The 13,953-nt window shown below is 43.2% G+C and overlaps 1 protein-coding gene across 1 annotated transcript in view; it reads left to right on the forward strand.

The window, feature by feature from the left end:
• The window catches only part of LOC109487924 (protein Smaug homolog 1-like), a 52,214-nt gene extending 39,743 nt beyond the window's left edge, over positions 1-12,471 (forward strand). Inside the window, exons 2-5 of the mRNA XM_019792025.1 lie at positions 7,622-7,832; positions 9,087-9,255; positions 11,782-11,983; positions 12,461-12,471. Coding sequence (XP_019647584.1) covers positions 7,622-7,832; positions 9,087-9,255; positions 11,782-11,983; positions 12,461-12,471 — 593 coding nt within the window. The remainder of the gene's footprint in view (positions 1-7,621; positions 7,833-9,086; positions 9,256-11,781; positions 11,984-12,460) is intronic.
• The last annotated feature ends 1,482 nt before the right edge of the window (positions 12,472-13,953 follow it).

A 13,953-nucleotide genomic window follows, 5' to 3' on the forward strand; every position in this document is an offset into this window, starting at 1 on the left:
AAGCTGGTGTGTTATGCCGAAGGGCGGTTATACCGGCTGTACAGATACAGAAGCTGGTGTGTTACGCCGAAGGGCGGTTATACCGGCTATACAGATACAGAAGCTGGTGTGTTATGCCGAAGGGTGGTTATACCGGCTACACAGATACAGATACAGATTCATTACTCAAGTTTTCACATCATAAACTTTGGTACAGCTAAAAATAACAAGCTTGAATGAGCAGAAAATATTACATGATGAATCGGGATGAAAATATTAGTCCCAGAGGCAAGTTGAGTAGAAGCTATGTTGGAAGATGCCCAGGTTTCTTTATTGTATATATATATGATTGCTATGTTTTCATAACCTTTATCTGACAGTTGGAGCTATTTTAGCATCATGTGCTGTAATTGTATTGATAGATCTGTATCTAGAGACAGACTTCATTTTAGGTATGCCTATCCTCTGTAGGGATGTGGCGGTACGCCTGTCAAAATGATACAAATCAGGGAGGAAATTAGATACTGTAGGATGGATGGAGTATATTAAAGAGTCTGTGTATGTGTGCAATATTATTCAAGTCATATCTATGTAAAAGGAGTGTCTTTTTGCATAAGACACAGCCAACAGCCAACTTGTTGCCATCATTTAGTTATTTTTCTGTATCTGTATAGCCGGTATAACCGCTTTCCGTCGTAACACACCGGCGTAAAACACCATTTTTTCATAAATATATATATAGTAATTAGTATAGATCAAAATGAAAGGACCTCTGACAGCAAGAACTGCACAGTACCTCTACTTACAGCTATACTTGAGGCTGGTGTGTTACGTCGTTTTTTATTATACTGCGGTTATACTGGCTATACAGATACAGATTACAGTCAGAGCTAAAATTAGGTCAGCTACAATTAAGACCTTCAAACTGCTCATAATAGGCCAATTACACGCAATTAAAGAATGAAATGTGGTTGAGTAATCATGAAAATGCATACATGAAAACATGGCATTTCAGCATATCTATAGTATAATACATGTACATTGTCCTTGGCATGACCAAATCGCTGTGGGTGTCCTGAACAGTGAAGTTACCATGTCATACACGCAGCGGGGTTTCTATCGCAATCCTCTCCTGTTACAAGACCTATTGCCCCCGATATACTTTTGTGCTACGCTCAAAGCTGACTGGCTAAGGGACTGATGACCATGATACTTTTACACAGGTTAAAGGGCCAAATCCTCGTGCTGAGTCGGGTAAAGGATAGCTGACTTTGCTACCAGTGATATTTCACATTGAAGAGATTATATCATGTGTTTGAAACAATGATCCTCACTTACAGGCGGCCATCAGGCCACCACGATTTAATTTGTTGGTTCTCGGATTCGCCTCTTCATTTTTTTCTGATGTGAAAAAAAAAAAAAAGATTCTGGTTCTGAATGAACTCAAAATACTCAGTATGCTCATATTTTGCCCCCAACGGTTGAGGAAAGTAATTTTCTTTCTGGTTGTTACAGTTTTTCCATCTATCATTGCAGTGGTTTGATTAAAAGTTCAAAAAGGGTATTTCGAGCCCTGGCTGGGAGAACTTGCATGTCTAAGAAGGCACACACCCCCTCCTAAGACCTACTCTCCAAGCAGAGGTTTGGGTTTTGGGGGTATTTTTAGTATGTTTCTATGCTTTTTTATCGGGGTTTCTCTTTTGCACTGAATTTTTTCCCACCAAAATCAAACCCCGATAAAAAAGCCTAAAAACACGCTAAAAATACCCCCTAAACCCAAACCTCTGCTTGGAGAGTACCTAAGACCTTCCTGCTGCAGATATCCCCTGTGTGTCGATGAAGGTTAGACATCCAGGTAATACGATACGCCAAAAAACAGTTACTCAAGCAACTGGATATGATTTTGAAAACGTCAGACGTTTCAGCTAGTATCCACTAGCTTTCGTCAGTGACTGAGAGACCAGAGGGGAAAGCAGGTTTAGATACAAAACCTGTTGGTTGATATGCAAATAAAGTGAAGACAAATTTTTGGAAGTCGAAAAAGGAACAAAAGTCAAACAAGTCAAGACGAAATGATGCAAATTAGTCTGAAAGCTCCTGTTGTACAGAACAGGAGCTTAAGTGTTGTCTGTCCTCGGGGCTGGGAGTGCCAAATCCCAAGTGCCGGAAAGATCGACTCGAAGCCCCCCTTCCCTGTTGAGGGTGGGGTTGTACATTCTTTCATATATTGCCTCTTTAACACCCCGTTCCCACCAGCGTGTTTCGCGGTCTAAGATATCCGTGGACTCGAGTTTGAAAGAGTGACCCTGGTTGTGTTGCAGGTGGTGGAAAATAGCTGAGGAGTAGCCGTTGGCACTAGGTCGGCAATGTTCTTTGTATCTTACTTTGAGCGGTCGACTTGTCTCTCCGATGTAGGTGTTGTTACAATTGGGCTCCTCACATTTGAGTCTGTAAATAACATTCGCCTTGGTACCTTTGTGAGGTCGGTCCTTAGGGTGTACCAGTCTTTGTCTGAGGGTTGAGTGAGGTTTGAAGTTAGTGGCTATGTTGAAGTTTTGGAAGATCCGTCAGAGTTTTTTACAATGTGGGTGGGGGGGTGGTTGTTGTTGCACTAATCACTTGGCAGCAGCTTAGCAATTCAAAAAATTTGTCTTCACTTTATTTGCATATCAACCAACAGGTTGTGTATATAAACCTGCTTTCCCCTCTGGTCTCTCAGTCACTGACGAAAGCTAGTGGATACTAGCTGAAACGTCTGACGTTTTCAAAATCATATCCAGTTACTTGAGTAACTGTTTTTTGGCATATCCCCTGTGTGTTTTGTAATTAAGATGGGCAGAGATAAGACATCACATGAACCTGCCTTGGGAAATAATGTCACAAACCGAGGATTAGAGCCCAGGTGTGAATTGCTAAGCTGCTGCCAAGTGATTAGTGCAACAACAACCACCCCCCCCACCCACATTGTAAAACTGGGTGCTAAAATATCCGTAGTCCGTTATTGTCACCTAACTCGCCTTATCGCGGCGGTGTGAAGTGACGTGTAGGTAAGGATGGGCTTCTTTTAATTTACTGGCAACTCGGTGATAAAGCAAAGAACACAGATTGTGGAGTCATTATGTTTATAGACCACTTATTTCTCGGCTACGACTCAATAATGTCAGGAAGTTTACGTTTAGATGTAGTTTACCAGATTTGCCCGAATAAATGATTTGCCTGATAATGCCCGAAAAACTCTGTGTCTACGTTGTCGTTGTTGCTGAGTGCAGATTTTAATATTCTTGTATAATGTTTTATTGTTTTTAACGCCAAAGATCTTTTAAACAAATTGTTCTTTTACAAATGTATATTATGTACTGTAAAATTAGCGCAATTTAGTCATTGTGACTACCAAGTTGATTGTACAATAAAGTTTAAAGTTTATTTGGTTTCTCAGGTCTGATTATGCAAAATTCTGAGGAAAGAGATCTGAAGACGGAAGTTCAGTTTGCCCATTATCTCCTCCTTGTAGCTTAGTCCACTTTGCAGGGCTACATCTTGATCAATTCTTTGAAAACAGCAAGACGGAAATCTCACTTCTTGGAAGGTACATTTGTAGAAGGGAAAGAAATAACCATGTCAGCAATACACATCTGTTTCAAGGAGTTCAACTGGGTTCACATAGATCAAACTTGCGGTTAGAGATTGTACAGTGTATCTGATAAAAGCCAGAGACTCACACATACACCTTGCAGTATTCAGCTTCCTATATAAGAAACCAGGATCCTTGTAATCAGTCTCTTAAATATCGTAAATGCGATTACTTTCACAATGTTTTTTTCCAGTTTTCAAACAGTTTTCAATTTGTTTATTGCAGTGTCCACAAAATCCTAACATGAACACCTGTTTTGTGTTTCCAAAAAGAATTGTTTCAGCCACGAGCTTCAAACACTGCAAAATAAATCTACTTTTCCCCTCGTATCTGGAAATAAAACCACCGCAAAAGTATAATGTATTTACAGTAGAGCACAACAAGGATTCCTTCACCAGATCAGAGGAAAGACTGATGGGGTGTGGTTAGGGTTAGGGTCAGGTGACTCCAGACACAATCCAGGGGCAGCCCTGTGGTCTGGAAACAGCCGCCCTAAACACACACTTGTGTTCCAAATTAGTTTTGTAAACTAGATGGTTTTCTCAGTGGAAGGCTGGTTTTCCAATAAGTTCTGAATGGTTGGACAACAGCCGCTCCTAAACACACACTTGTGTTCCCAATTAGTTTTGTAAACTAGGTGGTTTTCTCAGTGGAAGGCTGGTTTTCCAATAAGTTCTGAATGGTCGGACAACAGCCACCCTAAACACACACTTGTGTTCCCAATTACTGGTAGTTTTGTAAACTAGATGGTTCTGTCAGTGTGTACAGTAGAAGGATGGTTATCCAAGAAATTCTGGATGGTGACAGACAGTCATTATCATCATATCCGGGCTTTGATTTATAGTGTCCCAGATAAACAAGCATTACAGAAATCTCTTTAATAGCATACAGCTATGATATTAAAGAGATACCGGTAATATGATAGCTGTATGATATTAAAGAGATGATATCATACAGCTATGGTCTTGGTGATGGCCATACCAAATACAGACTTATTAACAACTTGCAGTCGTTAATCCATAAGTAGATCTGATATCATTACGTCAAACATGTCCTCTGCATATGATTATTCACTGCTTTGAGGTTGCTTTGATGTGGGTCTGCATGGGGGGGTGTAGTGATAACGAATTACACAAAATTTTTGCCGCCGATTACGAGTTACATTAAATTCTCAGAGCTGTTCACGAACAATTACTCACTACGACTAATGTACAGCAATTGATTACGAATTACGATGATTTTGGGTGGTTGCCTACGGATTACCTTACCTTGTCCCATCCTATGGATTACGAAGGCTAAAAGGCCTGATTACGCCTTACAAAAAAGGGCATGCAGGCCCTCTTTGATTCGGTGGGCCACAAGCCTTACCCATCCACATGCCTGGAGACAAACCTTGAGTCCAGCTGAAGGAATTTATCTTATTAAGAAGATAAATGTCGGCTGTGGTGGGGTCAAGGACAGGGATTACTTGAACAAGATGGCAGTAGCACGGGTTCAACTGATCCTGTAAACGGTACAAGGGTGGCAACGTGGTCTTGTGGTCACTGGTTAGTAGCCTCTACCAGGCCTCGGGAGGCGGCAAACTGTACTTTTCCAGTGGACCAACTCCCCCGGGATGTTATCTCTATTTGGCCAATTTCTACTCTTTCCAGCCGCCTCCTGAAGCCTGGTAGAGGCTAACTGGTTAGGGTTGTAACTTGTTGACTCACAATCTCAAGCTTCTTGGTTAGAATCCCTGGCAGGCTCCATGGTTGTGTCCTTGGGAAATGCACTTTACACCTATTTCCTAACTTTGCTCAGGTGAAAAATGAGCATCAGGCCTCCGTTACGGACTCCTCACCTCTCTACTTGGATCGAACCTAAAGTCGGAGGTCCCGTGTTTGTGGACAGCCACACCTTGGGTATGTTAAAGATCCTACAACACTAGCTAGTACTTGTCAAAAAGAGTAAGGGTCCTTCCCGATATGAGTTGTCCAAATTGTGCACAGCTTGTACTGTACTGTACAGAATGGCATGTTATGCCTAAAGGTGGTTTACCGGTTCTGCGAAACAAATACAAACTGGTGCTAAATCCTGTAAACAAAACAGTCCTAGCTTCCTTCCTGCTAGCCTTGGGTGTGTGTACGTTTCTGCACAGTGTTTGTGTTCAGGTTATGGTTCATGTCTAGTTTCCTCATTCCAGCGTGACAGTCAACCATGCTGATGTTCATGTCTAGAAATGTAAGCAGCTGATGAGAGTCTATACTGGTTGTGTAAAAAGAATCCATATCGGGGTCGTGTGGCGCAGTCGGTAGTTCGGCTCACACCCCAGAGGTCCCGGGTTCGAATCCTGCCCATGTCACCGATCTTGTGCCCTTGGGAAAGGCACTTTACTGTTTACACAACTTTCCTCACTTCACTCGGGTGAAAATGAGTACCTAGCTTCGGTTAGGGACGTCCCTCGGATAGGACGTTAAATGGAGGTCCTGGGACAGCCACACCCGCACACGTTAAAGAACCTACTGCACTTATCAAAAAGAGTAGGGGACCTTTCCGGTGTGAGTGGTTCAAACCTTACAGTACGGTCTTACGTAGCTTGTGCATGTACGTACATGTACAAAACTGGTATGTTACGCCCAAAGGCGGTTTACTGGTTAGGCGAAACAAACAAACAAACAAAACCCTTATACCCTATGCTTTACCAACTGATGGAACTATTTTCGGATCACGTCTACTACTAGTAGTACTACAAGTTTCCTCATTCCAGGGTGACAGTCAATCATGTTCTCCTCTGGGCGGAAGTGAATTTTTTGGCGACGCCTTTGGGGCGGAGGCATTTGTGTAAGTACTATGATCGCTTTGAAAGAATTTCAAAAATTGCACGAATGCGTTCCCCAGGGAATTGGTTTGGAGGAAACCTTCGGCCATGTGGTTTTTGGATCAAGCAGGTAACTTACACGGGGTGCCCACGTGCCACCCATCCAGCTGCCTGGCATGATTAATTACTGGCCATCAGTCTTCTCCCCACACCATGGACAGAGAGCACAGCTGTCTTTGGCCAAAGACCATATTCAAACAGGTCACAGAGAGAAAAGAAATTATCCGTCCTTTTGGAACCCACAAAAGGTAAAAAAAAGTCAAAGGAGTAACAACTTCAGACCAGACATAAAATCCAGTCTCTGGTGGAGGATAGAGTGAAGTGGAGGATGGTTTCAGTTTGGTTCTAGCGGGAACTCGACCAAAGTAAAGTAAGTAAGTATGTCATCATAAAATCTATATTGCTGGGGAAGAACGGCTGATTCCTCCTATACGTGTATTTGGTATATTGCCCCACACCTCCTCCACCCAGCCTGTAAATTTCACTACGTGCATGTCTTTATAGCATAGGGAAATATGTTTTTCTGATAATTGTAATGTAGATTGCTAGCTCCACCACATGAAATAATATATATCATTCAGTCGTCGCCTTGGCAATGATTTTTATTGCCTCACCCTTGTTGCATTTTGTTTCCTTCTGGCAGTGGCTACTCTCCAAGCAGAGGTTTGGGTTTTGGCTTATTTTTGGCGTGTCTTTAGACTTTTTTATCTAGGTGAAAGGTGAAAGAAAAATTCCAGTGCAAAAAAGAAACCCTGATAAAAAAAGTCTAAAAGCACGCCAAAATAACCCAAAACCCAAACCAATGCTTGGAGAGTAGCAGTGGCTACATTGTTTGTCCTGTCGCTTGTGTTACGTTTAGATGTGTTTTGAAACAAATGACCACAAGGGGGGCGGGGCATTCTTGGCCACTTTTCAGCTAGACTGTACAACTTTTAGACCCTCAAATAATCTCAAGATGTTGACTGAATTGTACCTAATCTACCACCAGCTTAACACACCAGCATCTCAGGCACACAGCGCGGCGGCAGCTGGCTACATTACACCGAACAACTTGTGACACCTAACCCTTGAACATCTAACTTAAAACATTGTTTAAAGCTATATTTAAGGCTAGTATAATAACCCAGACATCCTCTCCTTTTGTGTTCCCCCAGTGTACCTGAGCTGCCTGTCGAATGAGCCCAAAGAGAGCGTGGTGTCCCAGCTGCTCTCCCGCCTGCCTCTGCTGAAGCCGGGGAACGCCGAGGCGAAGGCTGAGTACATGAAGCTGCTGCCCAAGATCCTGGCGGACTCCATCGAGCACGGGCGGCACCTGGAGGAGAGCCGGCAGCTCCTGTCCTACTCACTCATCCACCCTGCCATCAGGTGGGCTTTCTACTGCACATTTCTACACAGTGTAGTGTTCTCACCAGGATTTTTTCACAGCGTAGGGGTCGCATGGACCAGAAAAAATGTAACTCTGAGACACTATTTCTCACTTTTTGATGGACAGATTTTGTAAAGTTTATGTTTTCCCTTTGCTAAAGCTAAAGTAATATTTTCATTTTTTGGCAAGATTTATTAATTTCTTACAAAAAAAAAACACCCCTATGCTGGTTGAAATACAGCATGGGGGTACAAATCACAGCATAGGGGGTCCAAATTACCTATGCGCAAAAGGCCTGGCGAGAACACTGCATGATGATGATTCCGTATTGCCCAAAGTATCAGCCTGACCACACGTCAAATCGCTCAAAGGCTGGAGGGCGATCCGACTTGCAGGATGGCTGGGACAGAGGGCGATACAGAATACATGTCATACCTACCCAAGAAAACTTTGAGCCAAGATTTGGTGTTCCTAAACCCAAAAATGTAAAAGTAAAAGAATGTCATCAATTCCATTGTCGGAATCCTGTCTTCGAAGTTTCTTAAGCGGTGCACGCGGTAAGGGCTAAAAGCATTCAAATCATTCTATGGAAGCCCGGGCCTTACTGCTTATAAGGCCATGTTGATTTGATTATATGGATGACATCCTCGGGAACCCCAAAATTGATGCGCGTGCGAATAAAAAAAAAAGTTTTGCAAAAAAAAAAAGTTCTTTTCATTATGAAATCTACATGGTCATGAGGGTTGAACAAATGGGACAGAATATGGTTTGGCGAATAATCTAGTCTTCAACTTCATTTCTTACAATTTCGTCTTTTTTCGTTTGATTTTGGCATTCTACGACATTGGTATGGTTTTTTTGTAACTTACGGTATATTTTTGCTCATTTTGCAACTGTTTTGTACGATTTACAATATGGGTGAAAACTTTTTTTTTTTTTGAAACGGCCGAAAATTCATGCGCGCGCGGATGTCATCCATATAATCAAATCAACATGGCCTAATGTGGTTGAAATGTTCTTGCCCGGCCAAGTGGCCAGTCTGTACATTGAGATTGAACTGCCGGTCCGGCAGGTACCATTTACTTCACCTTACTGTTCATTGTTCATTCAATCATTCAATCATTTCTTCCTTCGTTCCTCAGTAACGAGGAGCGCAGTTCGCTGGCGCTGTGGCTGACTCACCTGGAGCCATTTCTTTCGCCTTACTGTTCCCACTACTTGTTCATTCAATCATTCGTTCCTTCGTTTCTCAGTAACGAGGAGCGCAGCTCGCTGGCGCTGTGGCTGACGCACCTGGAGCAGCGCTCTTCGGCGCTGGAGAACCAGCAGAACGGCGGAGGCGGTTGTCACGGTGACAGCATCAGTCCCCACGGTGACCAGACGCCGTACGGCGGAGGCTACCCCGCCGACCTGGCCTACCATGTAAGTAACAGATATGCCATGTCCTTCAAATCAAAATCAAATCTTTATTAAATATCAACATTGCAGATGTGCCGAAGTGCTTCGGGCACGTCTGAATTGCATTGACATTTTACAATTGTACAACATACAAACATCATCACAATACATAGATTAAAAACATCATCATCATTTAAAAATCAACATCATAAGAACACGTAGGTTAAAATAGTAACAATTTCAGTTTAAAATACAATATATATATATATATATACATAACTNTCTACCACCAGCTTAACACACCAGCTTCTCAGGCACACAGCGCGGCGGCAGCTGGCTACATTACACCGAACAACTTGTGACACCTAACCCTTGAACATCTAACTTTTAAACCTTGTTTAAAGCTACTGTTTAAGGCTAGTATAATAACCCAGACATCCTCTCCCTTTTGTGTTCCTCCAGTGTACCTGAGCTGCCTGTCGAATGAGCCCAAAGAGAGCGTGGTGTCCCAGCTGCTCTCCCGCCTGCCTCTGCTGAAGCCGGGGAACGCCGAGGCTAAGGCTGAGTACATGAAGCTGCTGCCCAAGATCCTGGCCGACTCCATCGAGCACGGGCGGCACCTGGAGGAGAGCCGGCAGCTCCTGTCCTACTCACTCATCCACCCTGCCATCAGGTGGGCTTTCTACTGCACATTTCTACACAGTGTAGTGTTCTCACCAGGATTTTTTCACAGCGTAGGGGTCGCATGGACCAGAAAAAATGTAACTCTGAGACACTATTTCTCACTTTTTGATGGACAGATTTTGTAAAGTTTATGTTTTCCCTTTGCTAAAGCTAAAGTAATATTTTCATTTTTTGGCAAGATTTATTAATTTCTTACAAAAAAAAAACACCCCTATGCTGGTTGAAATACAGCATGGGGGTACAAATCACAGCATAGGGGGTCCAAATTACCTATGCGCAAAAGGCCTGGCGAGAACACTGCATGATGATGATTCCGTATTGCCCAAAGTATCAGCCTGACCACACGTCAAATCGCTCAAAGGCTGGAGGGCGATCCGACTTGCAGGAAGGCTGGGGCCGAGGGCAGTTCGCTGGCGCTGTGGCTGACTCACCTGGAGCCATTTATTTCGCCTTACTGTTCCCACTACTTGTTCATTCAATCATTCGTTCCTTCGTTCCTCAGTAACGAGGAGCGCAGCTCGCTGGCGCTGTGGCTGACGCACCTGGAGCAGCGCTCATCGGCGCTGGAGAACCAGCAGAATGGCGGAGGCGGTTGTCACGGTGACAGCATCAGTCCCCACGGTGACCAGACGCCGTACGGAGGAGGCTACCCCGCCGACCTGGCCTACCATGTAAGTAACAGATATGCCATGTCCTTCAAATCAAAATCAAATCAAATCTTTATTAAATATCAACATTGCAGACGTGCCGAAGTGCTTCGGGCACGTCTGAATTGCATTGACATTTTACAATTGTACAACATACAAACATCATCACAATACATAGATTAAAAACATCATCATCATTTAAAAATCAACATCATAAGAACACGTAGGTTAAAATAGTAACAATTTCAGTTTAAAATACAAATATATATATATATATACATAACTGTCATGTCCAATACACATTCACAAGTCTTTTACGGCTCTCACAACGAAGGAGTCTTTCATGATATCTATAAGACTGGTCTATACCAGGGCTCTATTTGGGGAATAGGTGCACAGATGTAGCCTCTACCAGGCACCACGGATCGCTGGAAAAATAGTAGAAATTGGCCAAAATAAAGGAATAATATACCAGGGGAGTTAGCCGGCCAGAGAAGATCCAATCCGCGACCCACGGAGCCTGTGTGGAGCCGCTATCTTCTTTGAAGTTCACTAATCGCTATCTAATAGGTGCAAAGTGGTGAAGTACCCCTTTTATTGCTCTCTGACTTATTGCGATCCGCGGTGCCTGGTAGAGGCTTGCACAGGTGCACCCGACCTAAGAAATTAGGTGTACAAAAACTTTTTAGGTACACCATGTAAGATGATTATAATAAGTAGAATGTCAGCAAAAGCTAATTATGTTTCATTTTTTAAAGAACAGTATAGTACAAGGAAGATTTTCTTTTTTTTTTCTGACACAAGAATATACTGTATAGTAGCATACATGTACATATAACATTTTTACATACGTAAACCTACGAATGCATTTCAGATAATATTGATTTTGTATATGTACCTGCCATGTCATTGGAAATAAAAATCAGAATCTAAAGCTGAAAATAGCGTGCGTGATCCTGCCTTTGAACTGAGCGGTTGGATTCCGAATTCCGGCTGTTGTGGCTCACCTGACATGCATGCTACTGGAAAGGGTAGCAGTCCCTAAGACGTTAAGCCGTGGTCCACTGTTCATTGTGCTTGTTGAAAATTAGGGTTATTGGAGAATTTCCCTGGTACAATAAACCTGTAAATACTTTATGTAGCGTCCGTCTTCTCTGTCACGACCAGTGGGAGATTAGCCTTTCAGTGAGCTAAAACTTTTTTTTTTTTTAAAAACCAGGGCAACAACAACGGGTTCCACAACGGGCAGAAGGAGTTCCAGGGGGGGCGGATCAACGGCTGGCGGAACCAGCGCGACTCCGGGATCGTCAGCAGCTGGCAGGACCTGTCGGGCGGCATGGGCGGCTTCATCCCGGGAAATCACGCGCCCGTGCAGAAAACCTTCTCAGGGCCTGCCAACATGAACCCATCCAACAACCAGGGTAAGTCTTCTTCTTCTTAGATACCCTCTAACCACCCCTAAATGGGCTATTACTGAGGGGGAGGGCAGTATGTGGCCCGGCCTTAAACAAAAAAGCCTTAACTGTCGTGGCCTGCACAAGTTGGCATGGCAGTTGATTTCACATACTAATATTGTTTGTGGGAAAAAAGAAAACCTGAAGCAGTCTTTGCATGCAATTAAGACCTGGCTACACCTCTGCAAAGTCTGCCTTGTCGCCCCGACAAGCAGTGTCGGTCATGGGACTAGGTAGGTAGATATAAGCAGATATTTGTATTCATGGCTACCTATGGTTCTCCTCTGGCAGTGGCTTCTCTCCAAGCATGAACCCCTCTAACAACCAGGGTAAGTCATGGGGAAGTAGCTTCATCTGGTTGGCAAGAATATATAAGGTTGACTAGGGAAGGTTCTTTAGCCAACAATCAGTGGGTTTTCAGTTTTCACATTTGTTTCACTGTAGAGGATCACTAAAACACCAGACAAGAAAACCCAGGTTGTGAGTCAGGGTAAGTCAGAAGGATGTAGCAAGGGTGCCAGACTGTTCCTAGGGCTTGACTTGACTTGACTTTATTGGGATCCACACTTAGCTTACAAAAAATGTAGCTATTCTTCCTGTGGTCCTTCAAGACACACACGACACATTTACAAAACATGAATACATTGGCAATTATAACATATTAACACAACTTAAAATAAGGCTATTTACATGTACATCATCACCACTTCCCAGTCTCAGCTCCGGAGCTAGCCTGGGTGCCAGACTGTTGCCAGGGTTAGTATAGAGTGCAAATCCTCAGCTCCAAGGCACACCTCGGGTAGACTCACAACAACATGGTCTGACTTATTTACTGGCCCTAAGAACAGTCTGGCACCCAGGCTAGAAGGAAGCAGAGTTGTGTGGAAAAAGTGACATGTGGCTTGCATCACAGTTTTGGCAAAACTGCAAGAAATCTCTCTGCTAAATCTCAGTCAGTGTTAGCAAAGGAAATAAGTTAAAATACAACAGTACAATCAATATTCCAAACTATGTTTATGGATTACCACTGAATCCAAACAATTGGAATTGAAATATACTGATTGCTGCCAAACTATCAATGTCAGATCTTGTAATAGCCCAAGAAGGACAAACTTCAAACTTTTCTGGGTATCACTATCAATGTCAAAAAACATCTGAAAGTTTCCTAAAGTTCAGGGATTTCGTTTGCTTCCATGATGAGAACTGACCCAGAATGATCTCCTTGTACTGGAAACCGCCAGGCTCAGGGCTCAGGACCCAGGACTGTGATAGCCACAGATGGCTGAGGTATTTTTGGCAGATAATCTTCCACAAACACTGATGTACACACACATGTCCTGACCCTACTGAGGTCAGACCACCATGAAACTAAAGGTCTGGAGTAAGCTGCTCCTCCTGTGCTGAAGCATTGGTAGAACGTATGTACTGTGCCTGCGCCCAAACCATTTTTTTTTTCTTCACGGTTTTCATTGGATGTCAACGTGGCATCAGAAATTGCCCATTGCAGACAACATCTTTTCTGCCACAACATTTAAAAACTACAGACTGAAGGTCCGGAGTAAGCAGCAGACATTGGTAGAGCCCAGCGTGTCGGCAGAATATACTGTTCCTGTGCGGGACATCATTCTTTGTTCTGCCAAAGTGCTATGTACAGTATTAGTTTCACACAGGTGCAGTCACTGTAGATTCTGCTGACTTGCTACCTAGAAGGTTATGTTTTTGTTTCTATGTATTTAGCACAATAACTCAAGAAGCTACATACATGTAAACTGATTGTCATGAAATTTGGTAGGTCACCAGGGTACATGTACATGTAGGTTTTGACCTATATAAGAAATGATTAGATTTTGCACCCTCTGTTCACATATATTGACTGTTATTGTATGTGTGTGTGTGTGTGTGTGTGTGTGTGTGTGTGTGTGTGTGTGTGTGTAGCT

This window comes from Branchiostoma belcheri, unplaced genomic scaffold, assembly GCF_001625305.1.
Source record: "Branchiostoma belcheri isolate BF01 breed outbred unplaced genomic scaffold, Haploidv18h27 scaffold90, whole genome shotgun sequence".
NCBI lineage: Eukaryota > Metazoa > Chordata > Leptocardii > Amphioxiformes > Branchiostomatidae > Branchiostoma > Branchiostoma belcheri.